We start from the raw sequence: 12,861 nt of genomic DNA on the forward strand, positions 1-12,861 counted from the left end.
TTGGCTTCCTCTTCCTCTATTTTATTAGTCTCATTTTCCTCTAGGGAGGGTGGCAGGCAGGTGGGCGCATGTGAGCGCCAAGGGCAAGTCTTATGTGGGCGCGCAAGGGCACGCCCCACCTCCCGTCCTCCATTGGACGTCTTTTCACACCTGACTGCCGGTCCTCCGAGTGTGTGGGAGAGCGAGTGTGGACCGAGGACAGAGATTCCCTTCTCCCATGATGCCCCGCGGCGGAGCCACAGCGCTCTCCACTAGCCGCAGTCCTAGCCGCAGCCCAAGAAGCTCAGGGAGGTCTCTTTCGTCCCCGCCCCTCACGTAGTTCTCGCCCTGTCCCCAAAGCCACACCCCTTTCGGCTACGCGAGCGAAACCTCGCCCTGACGCCTAGGCTCCCATGACTCCCGCACCTCTCTATCAAGTCCCGCCTTCTGGCTTTCGCCCCTCCCCTCTTCAGGTTCAGCACAGACCCCGCCCCCCAGAGGTCCCGCCCTTCTCCCCTAGGCTAGGAGCGCGCCGGCACCGCCCTTCGTAGGTGACCCTACCCCTGTCATAAGCCCCGCCCCTACCATAGTTTGCAAGCAATGGCCACGCCCCTCACCCCGTGCCCCGCCCTTCTTTCCAGACTCCAAGGGCGCCGGCACCGCCCCTCGCTCCCAGCATGCCGTGCGGCAGCGGCGGCGCGGCGGGCGGAGCCGGGAGGCGGGGAAGCCGTGGCCGTGTGAGCGTGAGGAGCCGCCGCCACCGCCTCCTCGCTGTCCTCGTCCTCCTGGGCCCCAGCGTCGCGGGCCGCGCGCTGCCCTGGAAGAGACGTCGCCTAGCCTGCCTCCGCCTCCCTCTCGCCGCGCCGCTCCCGCCTCCTGCTCCTGCGTTGCGGGCTCCAGCGGAACCCGGAACGGCCGTCCGCCTCCCCCGCCCTCGGCCGCCCCCTCCGCGGCTTCCTCCTCAGCCCCGGGCCAGAGCGCAGTGTCGGCGGCGGCCGGTTCAGGCGGCGACTCGCGCTTCTTTGGGCGGCGGCGCTTGGCCATGTCGTGTCGGGGAAGGTAATGAGCCGCAGAGCCCCGGGGTCTCGGCTGAGCAGCGGCGGCGGCGGCACCAAGTACCCGCGGAGCTGGAATGACTGGCAACCCAGGTAGGTGACCGCGTCGAGCCTCGCCTGGAGCTGGCCGAGGCCTAGGCCCGTGGGACTGGGAGGCGCGGCCTAGGCCCGCCGCTCCTGGAGCCGGGCGCGGCTTCCTGGGTGTCCTCCCGGCCCCGGGCAGGAAGGCCGCGGCCAGCCCAGGCCTCTGTGCCCGGCTGCCTGCCTCAGCCCGAGGGGTGGATCGAGGACGGTGGAGGAGGACGTTCCGCTGCCATCTCTCTCCGTTTTGAGATTTGAGGTCCAGGAACTCTCCCTGTTACCCATTAACTTCCTTGGCTTCTTCTGATCCAGTCCCCATGCGAAAAGACCACCTTAACTCTGCTCCCTTCTGCACTCCCACGTGTTAATTAATGTATTTTAAAAGCCCCGAACTCCAACCGAGGCCTTCCTCTGACTTAGGCAGGACATTAGTCAGCCAAAAGATGAGATTGTGGGACTGAGTGGAGTCGACCCAATCTGGCACTGGGGAATTTTAAGTTTTCCCCAACTGCAGAAACAGTTACTCTGGTGAACAGCAATTTACTTAGACACCTGGGAGTGAATTTTGGACACGCAGGAGTAGAGAATTTTTTTGTTGCATGGAGGAGTTGGGATTTCGTTTAATTTGAAAATATTGGGAGCATTAACTCGAAAGTAAAGTTATTTCCAGTCAGGTCTTTCTGATTATGGACCGGTTGTGCTCAACCTAGGTTCTGTTCTGTTCTGAGTAAATGCTTCAACTATTCAGTGACTACTGAGCTTTAACATAGTTCCTAGAATTTCCTAAATGCATAATCCTGTATTTCTGTGGTAGTTGATGCATTCTTTGGAGTACACTCCAGTGTAATTGTTCAGAAATTGGCTACGTAAATGGAAAGCACACACGTTTGGGGGGTCGGTCTTGCTTTCTAGAACGGTTTGGACATGAGGGATTTTATGAGAGGTTAGGATGTAACATTTTAAGGGTTGGTAGAGAAATTAAAATGATCTTTGGTTAATAGGGGTACACTTAGTTTTGTCTAATGTGCATTCCTAAACATTGTGTCTATTGAGAACTGATATTTGTGACTAAATAATTTTAAAAATGAATGCCTGAGTCTAGAATCGAGATATGAAGCAAGTTAAAGTGTTTGCAAAGTCGTAGCTTTGCCTTTCCCTGTATGAGGGTTTGTGCGGTGTGTTAAGACAAGCTGACTAATTATTTACATTGACTTGCTTTGTTATTTTTACTTTTATTGAAATGTTTGAAATTTGGTTTTAAGCAGCTAACATATTAGATGATAAATGAATTTTAATTTGGCGTTTGATAGAGCTCTCATTTTAAAATGGATTCTACAGCCAGGCGTGATAGTGCTCACTTTTAATCCCTGCAACTGGGAGGCAGAGGCAGGAGGATCTCGAGTTTTGAGGCCAGTCTGGTCTACAGGAGTTCCAGGCCAAGGCTGTTTCACAGAGAAACCCTGTCTAGAAAAAACAAACAAAAAATGGATTCTACTACTTTTCTGCATCATGACTTGTATATTTAAGAGAACTTAATAATTTTTTAAAAGACTAAAATGCTCTTGTCAAATACAGCTTTTGGAAAATAATAGCTTATAGTTGTAAAGAAATAAATCCCAAAATTCCAGCACATGCTGGGGTCACCTGACTTCCTAGCTTGACAGATACAAAGCAGAATGGTTTATACAGTTAAGGAATATGTACATAGGTTGTTAGTAAATGTTGCCAATGTTTCAGGTGCTTTTATTTTTTGACTGAGTGAGAGTGTATGGGGAAAGGATGAAAACTTCCTGTGAGCTCTGATTGGGTAGGGGGTACTATGAGATGCACACTTGGCTCTATGGAGTAGCAATTGCAAGGCTGGAAATACTTGCCCCCCCCCCCGGTTTTTCAAGACAGGTTTCTCTGTGTAGCCCTGACTGTCCTGGAACTTTCTCTGTGGACCAGGCTGGCCTTGAAGTCACAGAGGTCCGCTTGACTCTGCCTCCCGAGTGCTGGGATTGAAGATGTGTGTCACCATGCCCTGATGCTTTTCTTTTGTTATAGAGGAAACAGGAATATAGACATACTCCATAACATAACTTGATTTATTAGTAAGGTGACAATAATTGATTTGCTAAATAGCCAGTGAAAAAACTGTTTAATTCATAGTAAAATTAGAGGTCATCTTCTTTCCTTTCCTCAGAAAGATGATGCTGATGACACAATGGAGGTTATCTTCCCATGTGGCCAAGTGGGAGATACTTGCATTTACCATGTATTTTCAAGTGCAGAAAGACTGTATAGTTTATTCAAATCTTTTTTTGTTTGTTTTTAAATTTATTTGCGTGGGCATTTCTCTGCCACAGTGAGCAATAAGTGGATCAGCGAGTGGATATCAGGAGTCTGTTCTCTTTTTCTACCATATGGAGTCTCTTATGATCATCAGGGTTGGCAGCAAGTGCCTTTCTTTACTTGGGAAGCCATCTTGCTGGCCCTTGAATCTTAAAAAATTTACTTATTTTATGTGCCTGTATTATATGTATGTGCACCAGGAGACCAGGAAAAGTCAGATCGAGGAAGTTAGACACGTTGGACTGAAGTTACAAGCAATTATGAGTCGTTATGTGGGTGCTGGGAACCAAACTCTGGTGCTCTGCAAGATCAGCAAATGCTCATAGTTGCTGAGAGTTCTCTTTTCAGGCCCTCTGCCCCACCACTGGCCCCAAAGGTTTTCTGTAGCTGAGGATGTCCTTGAGCTCCTGATTCTGTTTCCACTTCCCAGGTGCTGGCATTATAAATGTGTTATCGTCAGGCCTATTTTCATGCAAATAATTTTTATTAAAAGCAATTATTTGCCTTTTCTCTACCTTTTTTTCTGATTTTTCAGGAGGGCAGGTGAGGAGGATTCAGGCAGTTGAGAAAGCAATTCTTGGGTTGGGAATTCGAGAAGCAGCCCTGAGTTTGATCCCCAGCTGCATAACCAGGGTGTGGTAGCACATACCAGTAATTCCTCAGTGATGTGGAGTTAGAAAGATCAGAAATTCAAGGTCATCTTCTGCTACATAGTGAGTTCCAGGCCAGCCTGAGCTACATATACCCTGCCTCAAAACAACAGAAAAAGAGCAATTCTTGTCAGCTTCTTTTAGTATTTGTTTGCCAGTTTGTCCTTTCAGTCATAGTAAAAGGAATCCCCCACACATCCACAAGAAGTGTCTCTGGTGGCTGAATAATAGGCTATTTTGGTAAGGGAATAAAGCAAATTTACCAAGACCACTAGAAATAACTTTAAGAGTTAAGTGTTTATAGGGCACTGGCCTTGTAGTCCTTCTATGGTCCCCCCAAATCCTACTCCAAACAGAGTTTCTCTGTGTAGTTTTGCCTGTCCTGGAAGTTGCTCTATAGACCAGGCTGACTTTGAACTCAGAGATCTGCTTGCCGCTGCCTCCTGAGTGCTGGGATTAAGGGCACGCTCTACCAGTGCCTGGCTGTAGTCTTTTTTGTTTGTTTGTTTGTTTTTTCTCTTTTTTAAAATACATTGTACTCTCAACATTTCAGAATGGTTAGGCAAGAGCTCAGTGTGGGGTTGTGGTGCCACATACCTGTTTGTAATCTCAGTATTTGGGAGACTTGGGAGGCAGAGGCAGGAGGATTGTAAATTTTAGGCTGTATAGCTAGCTAGCTAGATTCTTTTTTGTAAAGAAAAAGAAATGAGTGGTGTTAGATTAGTCTTATTACTTACTTGCAACCTGTGACTGTCTCACACAAAAAGTTGGAAAGATTTTGGTTGGGATTTTTCTGGATATCTTTTTTTTTCCCCACACAGAAAAACAGGAATGGTAGTTTTTTACCACTTTGTGCTGAAAAGAGACCTATTGTTGCCACTAGCCAAAGTCAATCATTTTCTGGATTTTACCTATTTGGGAAATACCTAGCTGTACCCAAAGAGAGATATCAGAATGCTTAAAAAGTTTTTTTGAGCGGAGTGTAGTGGTGCATGCTTTTAATCCCAACACTCCAGAGCAGAGGCAGACGGATCTATGAGTTCATAGCTAGCCAGGACAACATTGTGTGACCATGTGTTAAACAAAGAAACATTTCTTTTTGGGGAGGGGATGGGTCAGTGGGTAAGAAGCACTTAGCACCAGGTCTGTGACCTGAGTTTGAACTCCAGAAACTACATGGTGGAAGGTGAGAACCAGTTCTTGTAGGTGACCTCCACATAAGCACGGAGCCACCCGTGCGCGTGTGTACACACACACACACACACACACACACACACACACACACTGTAAATAAATAAAGTAAAAAAAAAGTTAAAATTTTTTTTTGACATAGGGTCTCATATAGCCCAGGCTGACCTGAGACCCAGGGTTTCTCTGTGTAGTCCTGTCTATCCTAGAAGTTGCTCTGTAGACAGGCTGGCTTGGAGCTCACAAGAGATATTTACCTGCCTCCGCCTCCCGAGTCCAGCACTCACTTTTGGCGGCTTACAATTGTCTGTAAATTTGGCTCCACAGGATCTGAACACACACACACACACACACACACACACACACACACACACACACACACAAAATAAAAATACAATAAATATTGGAAAAAGAAGAATGCATCCAATGGATCTTATTTCTATATTTGGGAGTCATAGTTTATTTAACAGCTGAGTATTGTTATTTAACACTTATGTATTGTTGTATATTAGGTGTCTTGTTAGTGCCTAAGTTTTACCTGTCCAGACCTTTTTTTTTTTTTTTTTTTTTGAGAATAGGTGTTACTCTGTAGCTCAAGCTGATCTCAAACTTCAGGTCCTCCTCCCTCAACCTTGAGTGGTTGGAGTTACTAGTATGTGTCATAGGGCCTTTCTATTTTTAGGCTTCTAAATGGATGACACAGTATTAGGACTAGTTACCATTTTTAGTAGGCAGATCAAAGTTCTCAGGAGTACAAAACTCCATGTGAAAGATCAAAAGATAGAAGTGTTGTGAAATTGAAGTTTTAGATATTTATATCTGATAATGAAAAGTTGGGTTTTAAGATGGTCAGTGGTGGCTCACACCTTTAATCCCAGCACTTGGGAGGCAGAGACAGGCGGATCTCTGTGAGTTTGAGGCTAGCCTGGTCTACAGAGCTAGTTCCAGGACAGCCAGGGCTATACAAGGAACTCTCAAAAATCAAAACAAATAGAAGTTGCGTTTTTACTTTGGAGACAGGGTCTCACTATTATATCCCAGACCCTCCCAAGACAGCTTTCTTTGTGTAGCCCTGGTTGTCCTGGAACTCACTCTGTAGACCAGGTTTGGCCTTACACGCAGAGATCCACCTGCCTCTGCCTCTTGAGTGCTGGGATTAAAGGTATGCTTCACCACTGCCACCACCACCGCTGCCTGGCTGCCCAGGCTGGTTTTACTCCTTGCTCAGTCAACTTTTGGAATGCTAGGATTACAGTACAGGTGGGCAGGGTCTCTGCATAGCCCTGACTGGCCTGGAAATCCCTTTGTAGAATATGTTAGCCCGGAATTGTGCCTGGGATTAAAGGCATGTGCCAACTGGGCAGTGGTGGCACACACCTTTAATCCCAGCACTTGGGAGGCAGAGCCAGGTGGATCTCTGAGTTCGAGGCCAGCCTGGGCTACAGAGTGAGTTCCAGGAAAGAAACCCTGTCTCAACCAACCAAAACAAAAAACAACACAAAAAACCCGACATGTGCCACCTCAACTGGCTGACATTGGTTTTTTGAGACCAGAGTTGTTTTTCCCACTTTTTGTGAGTTTGTACTAAGTCTGGTGTCCATAGATACATAATATATTGAAAAAAATCATGAAATTGAACAGAGCCCCATATCCAATTGCTTTGAATGGGACTTTAAGTAGAATTTAATGAGTATGTATAAATTTTTGTCTCCTCTGTATATTGCCCACTGGGCTCAAGTTTTTGTTTTGTTTATATTGCCCACTGGTCTTAAATGATCCTTCTACCTCAGCCTCCAAGTTATGAGGAAACACAGCTGCAGGCCACCATACCCCACTGATTGCCATTTTTACCAGTTCTGTATTATAGATTTCTGAGTGCATTGGATACAGTTTTCAACTAATTGTATATGAGTGCTTTTTCAATGGAAGTTAATCTTTTCATTGTCAAATAAAACCTTCTTTATAAAAAACACTTGACAATTATAACTCTAGTCATCAGGCTTATTGGTGGCAAGTGCCTTAACTATTAAGCATTTTGTTGGTCCTTCGTTTCTTTTTTAAAATTGGAGCATGACTGAACATTAGTATTTAGCACCCCTACCCAACCCCCAACCCCCACACAGGGTTTCTCTGTAGCCTTGGCTGTCCTGGAACACCCATAGGCCAGGCTGGCCTCGAACTCTGGAGACCCACCTGCCTTTGCCTACCAAGTGCTGGGATTAAAGGAATGCACCACTACTGCGTGACTTAGTATTTACATTTTTTTTTTTTAAATTTTCATTTAAAAAATGTGTGGGTATTTTGCATGTCTGGGAAACCTGTGCATGAAGTATCCTCAGAGGCCAGAAGAGGGCATTGGATCCCCTGAGACTGGAGTTACAGATAATTGTGGGTACTAGGAATTGAACCTGAGCCCTCTGCAAGAGCAGTCTTAACTGCTGAGCCATCTCTCCAATCCCTATTTTAAATTTTAAGAGATAATAAAGTAGTTTTAACTATGTGAAAATGTTCTCACCAGTCATATTGATACTTTTTGTGGATTATTTTTGACTTGCAAGTGAGAAATCAGAAAGGCTTTAAAATGGCAGAGCATACTGTACCGTTAAAGCCTTATCTACATGGGTTTGACTAAGTAATGAAAAATGGCAAAGCATATGGATCCTGTGTTATAGTGTTGGTGTATCTGTTTCTATATTTGGTAAGTGGAGTTTCAGATTTGGGGACTTACAGAGGAGGAAAGGCTATACAGTTGAGTCGAACATTCTGGTCTCTGGTGACACTGCATGCACATCAGTGGTGTGATGAAATTGGTCTGTACAATTTCATGCTAAGCTTGGAGAAAATCTGAATCAGACAGAAAGACCACTGTAAAATGGCAAGCTCTCCTTGAGAAATTCTCTCAATTTAGTTAGAAGCAGGATGCCTGTGAGGAGTAAGACAAGTAAATGGTGAAGCTCAAGAGCTGGACTGGAACTGTACTGTTGGCTTTGGGCTTAGTTCAGGTGTAATTGGAATGGTTTGAGATTTACCAACAGCAGAGTGTCTTCATTTAGCTTCTGTTGTTTCTTGAAGGGTGTGTATCTGTAAGCACAGTTGGGAAGGCCTAGACAAGAGGTGGCTGAGGACCTAAGTCATGTATTCTGTATTCTGTTTATAGTGCATGATTGAAGCTCATACAAAACTGTTCTGAATATATGGGAACTTGGGCTAGCAGAAGCCCTTCATTTGTTGTCTAGTGTTGGTTAAGAGTGATCACTTAGGTGAATGAGTTTTTCTCCTTGTCCATACTTAAGTCACCTTAACAAAGCAGATATGACCACAGTACCTTTTTAGGAACATTGGATTCACTAGGGTTTCCTGCCTTCCCTATCCTAATTACCAGAAACAGATCTGTGGAGTTCCTGTCATTGAACTGTCCTTGATGGAGTCACACAAGCTGTTTCAGGTCTTTTCATACTGTCATTATTTTGATTACCTGAAATTGACTTCATTTTTCTCAGAGCTTGTTGTATTTTTGGAACTACAAAATAAATAGGCTTTCTTTTATATAAAGAACTAAAAGCAGAGTTTGTAGAACATTTGTAGTTTAATTCCTATACACAATAGCCCAGTTTACTATATTTTATTTTCTGTTTTGTCTTTAGAGTGTAACCAACTTGCTTATTCAAAACTGTTTGGTTTTAGAAAGTTAGTTCTGCTCCCTCTTCTGTTTATTGAGTGAACTCCATCACATATGTATGGTTTCCCCTCCTCCCCCTTCCCAGAAAGATTTTCTTTGTGTAACAGTCCTGGCTGTCCTGGAACTTGCTTTGTAGACCCGTCTGGGCTTGAACTCTGAGATCCACCTGCCTCTGCCTCCTGAGGGCTGGGATTAGAGGTGTGTGCCATCATGCCCAAAGTTGGTTGGTTGGTTTGTTTGTTCGTTCATTTGTTCATTCATTCATTCGTTTTTTTTTTGTTTTTGTTTTTTGAGACAGGGTTTCTCTGTGTAACAGCACTAGATGTCTTGGAACTCACTCTTAGACCAGACTGACCTCGAACTCAGAGATCCGCCTACCTCTGCCCCCTGAGTGCTGGGATTAAAGGCGTACACCACCACTGCCCGACCTGTGGTTCATTCTTGAGTTGGTTAATTGTTAATTTTTTTTTTTTAATGAATGTGTATACCTCTGTAACCACCATTTTCAACAAGAGACAGATTTTTCAGTTGAATTACCAACCTCCCCACCACCAGCCGCATATCATTTGTGGAAGTCAAAAGACCATCTTGCAGGCTGTCAGGTGTGGCATTAAGTACCTTTACCAAATGAGCCATCTTTCTGGCCCTACTTTGAAATCTTTTGCAGAGAGGATATCTTTATATGTTGTGTCAGGATTTATTATCAGTTTAGTCTTTATTAGATTTTTGGACCTTACCGACTTCAAGTATTTTTGTTAACTGTTGCTATAAACGTTGCTTGCTTCCTTGGAGTATCTGAAGTATTGAAAAGTTTCAGATGGTAGACACATTTTCTGGTGTCTGAGTGCTGGAACGCATGGGAGGTCCTTATGTGGGTAGGCTTATTCTAGGAACTACAGATTCCTGGCCCTCTATCCACACTCTTGCTTTTTTCAGCTTCCTTTGACTCCTAACCCAGATCCTTCTGCCTTTGTGTCTGTCCTCTTTCCAAAGTTTGTAAAAGTGAAAGTGAACAGTCAACACATGCTTATTACATCAATTACCCATTTTGTAACCCTTCCTAGTGTTTACGTTGAAGAGAACAGATCCAGTCATTTTCTCTCCTTTGCCTGTGATGTGTGACATGTGTGTCTGTGCTTGTCTTGTTTGCCCTGAGGCACCTCATCACCCCCAGCACCTTGTTGCCATACTGTTTGCAATTGTTCTTGCTATAGAGTGGTAGCTGCAACTGCTGTGAAGTTTTTTTCTCCCAGAGTGTTCAGCCTGGCTGTTCTCAAACTGCTAAGAGCGACCCAGACTTTTAAACACCATATGCTGGGTTTTCTTCATAGTACTTACTTAACCATTACCCCAAATCTTCACGTTTGTATTCTTCCATTAAGCATAGTGTGAGTAGATCTTCTATAAGTAATGTTTTACATCTGTGTTCCATTCCACCTTGCTAGTGCATTAAAAATAGCATGTAGTCTCTTCTCTCTTTAAAAGCAATTTTACTTTATTTTGGGACAGGGTCTCACTATGTAGCCCTGGCTGGCTTGAACTCAAAGAGATCCTCTACCTCTTCCTCCCTAGTTCTGGGATTAAAGATGTTTGACACCATACCCGGCTTTATTCTGTTTGAATGCCAATGTAGTTGTCCCTTGCTATCTGTACAGGGGCTTGCCTCCAGGTCCACTCAGATATCCAAATTCTCAGATGCTGACATACCTTTAAAATAGCACAGTATTTGTTCATGGACACTTTAGAGCAGGTGTTCTCAACCTGTGGATTGAGACCCCTCTAAAGCATCTCTGGATGCCTATTCACCTATTGCTATGTCAGTGTGCATTGATCAAGGAATGATGGAAAAAACATCCTACTGTACACTGCTAGAACTTATGCAGTGTTTTTCAGGTATACTTTGGTCATAGGTCATAGTTGGTAGAGGTGGGACTTGGAGTCTGCATGTTTGTTTGTTTTTACATAGTTCCTGGGTTTATAAACCCGTTACCTTAGGGAGCATTTGGAGGGGACTTGTTCCTCTTACAGCAGGCCAGTTAGCCTGAGGCAGCAGATTATACAGCTAGTCAAGCAGCTTCAAGGAATTGTTGTTCTAATGGTCTTTGGTAGCTGGGTCTTAAATAGAAGGAAGGACATGGTAATTAAGATTCATAAGTCTTATTAATCTTGAAAAACAACCTTGCTTATATTTTGAAATTCTTTTACACGTTGTCCTCTTACCTCATGTCCGCTGTATCTATAAAGTACTGGATTGAAGTTGCTGATACCCCTTTAAAATGCCTGGGGGAATTTTAGTTCTGCATGTGATTGGAGGAATGAAACCCTGATTTTCCAGAGCCAACAGTTTGTGAAACAGTGCATTGCTGCTTTCATTGTAGTGTCTGTATTGAACGAAATTATATTTCAATACAAAAAGAAATTGAAAGTGAAATTGTATTCTAGTTAGAAATGAGTTCTTGGAAGCTAGTATTTATTTATGTTGTTATTTATCATATAGCTAGGACCTTTCCTTTTTTCTGACTAGAACACTGGTATCACAGAATTAATATCAATATTTAGTTGAAAAGAAAGCATCCTAGAATTTGTTGTAAAAAGATAAGTTGCGTTTCTTGCCTGTCTTTACTGTTCTAGGTACCTGAGGAAAAACGAAAACTGAGTAGGTTCTCAGTGTCATCAAGCCTGTGGAACTTGAGACAGAGTGCTTATTCAGAAGTTTGAAAGGTTTAAAAGGGTTTAAAAGGACCCACAGATTGTATTCTATTAAAAATGATTATGTCATTGTTTGGAATATTAGCAGCACTCTAATGTGTAGCATTGTGTTCCATTTTGAAAATACTGAAGTTATAAATGAACTTATGGGTAATAATTAAGTGTATGTGTAGTAATCATCTCACTGGCTGTAAAACCAAATTTTCTTTTAAAAAACTTTTTTCATTTGTGTGTGTGTGCACTCAGGTGCACATATTGCAAACATGGGTGGAAGTCAGAGATCAATTTTGTAGAATTTGTTCTTCCATTTTTTACAAGGGTGTCAGGATCAAATTTAGGTCATCAGGTTTACATGGCAAGTGCCTCTTTACCTGTTGAGACATCTTGCCAGCCCTAAAAACAAGTTTTCTAAAAGAAATATAGTATTTAAGTGGCTTGTCTTAACATAGTTATAATGCACGTTGCCTTTATTTCATTGTAAGTTATCAAGGACACAAAAATTGCACTATAACTACCATTCTTGTTTTTTTGAAATGTAGGGTGTGTGTCTGTGTGTGTCTGTGTGTCTGTGTGTCTGTCTGTCTGAGGATTGAATGCAGGGCCAAGGGCTTAGTGTTCCACCATTGAGCTACATCCCAGTCCCTTGTATGTTTCTTTGAGACAAGGTCTCACTATTTAGCCCTGATTGGCCGGGAACTTGTTAGGTAGACCACAATGGCCTTGAACTCGCAGAGATACACCAGTCTTTGCCTTCCCCAAGCTGCTCTTCCTCCTCCCCCCCCCCCTTTTTTTTTTTTTTTAAAGAGACAATGTTTCACTGTGTAGCACTGGCTGGCCTGGAACTCAGTTTGTAGACCAGGCTGGCCTCAAACTCACAGAGGTTCATCTGCCTGTGCCTCTCAGGTGCTGGGATTAAAGGTGTGCATCACCATCTACCAGTGTCAGCTTTATTTTTAATGGACACAGTTGTACATGTGTATAGGGCACAAAGTGATGCTTAGGTAAATGTACATAATGCATATAATGCTGATTGATTAAATCAAGCCAATTTTCTTAACTTTCTTTGGAGAGGAGGAGAACTATTTGAAATGTACTTTGTTTTCATTTTTTCACTGTTTTATTATTTTTTGATGTAGGGTTCTCACTATGTAGCTTTGGCTGGCTTCAAATCTGAAATCTTTCAGCC

The 12,861-nt window shown here is 43.6% G+C and overlaps 1 protein-coding gene across 4 annotated transcripts in view; it reads left to right on the forward strand.

Moving 5' to 3' along the window:
• The first annotated feature begins 736 nt into the window (after positions 1-736).
• Positions 737-12,861, forward strand: part of Smg1 (SMG1 nonsense mediated mRNA decay associated PI3K related kinase) — a 104,515-nt gene continuing 92,390 nt past the window's right edge. For 3 of the 4 annotated variants that reach the window (XM_052713868.1, XM_052713865.1, XM_052713867.1), the window contains exon 1: positions 737-1,127. Coding sequence is in view for 3 of the 4 variants with exons in the window: in XM_052713865.1 (XP_052569825.1) it covers positions 1,042-1,127 (86 nt within the window). In the remaining variant the exon portion in view is untranslated. The remainder of the gene's footprint in view (positions 1,128-12,861) is intronic. The other variant, XM_052713869.1, reaches the window with a different exon arrangement.

This window comes from Peromyscus californicus, unplaced genomic scaffold, assembly GCF_007827085.1.
Source record: "Peromyscus californicus insignis strain IS unplaced genomic scaffold, ASM782708v3 Scaffold_4__1_contigs__length_199733344, whole genome shotgun sequence".
Classification (NCBI taxonomy): domain Eukaryota; kingdom Metazoa; phylum Chordata; class Mammalia; order Rodentia; family Cricetidae; genus Peromyscus; species Peromyscus californicus.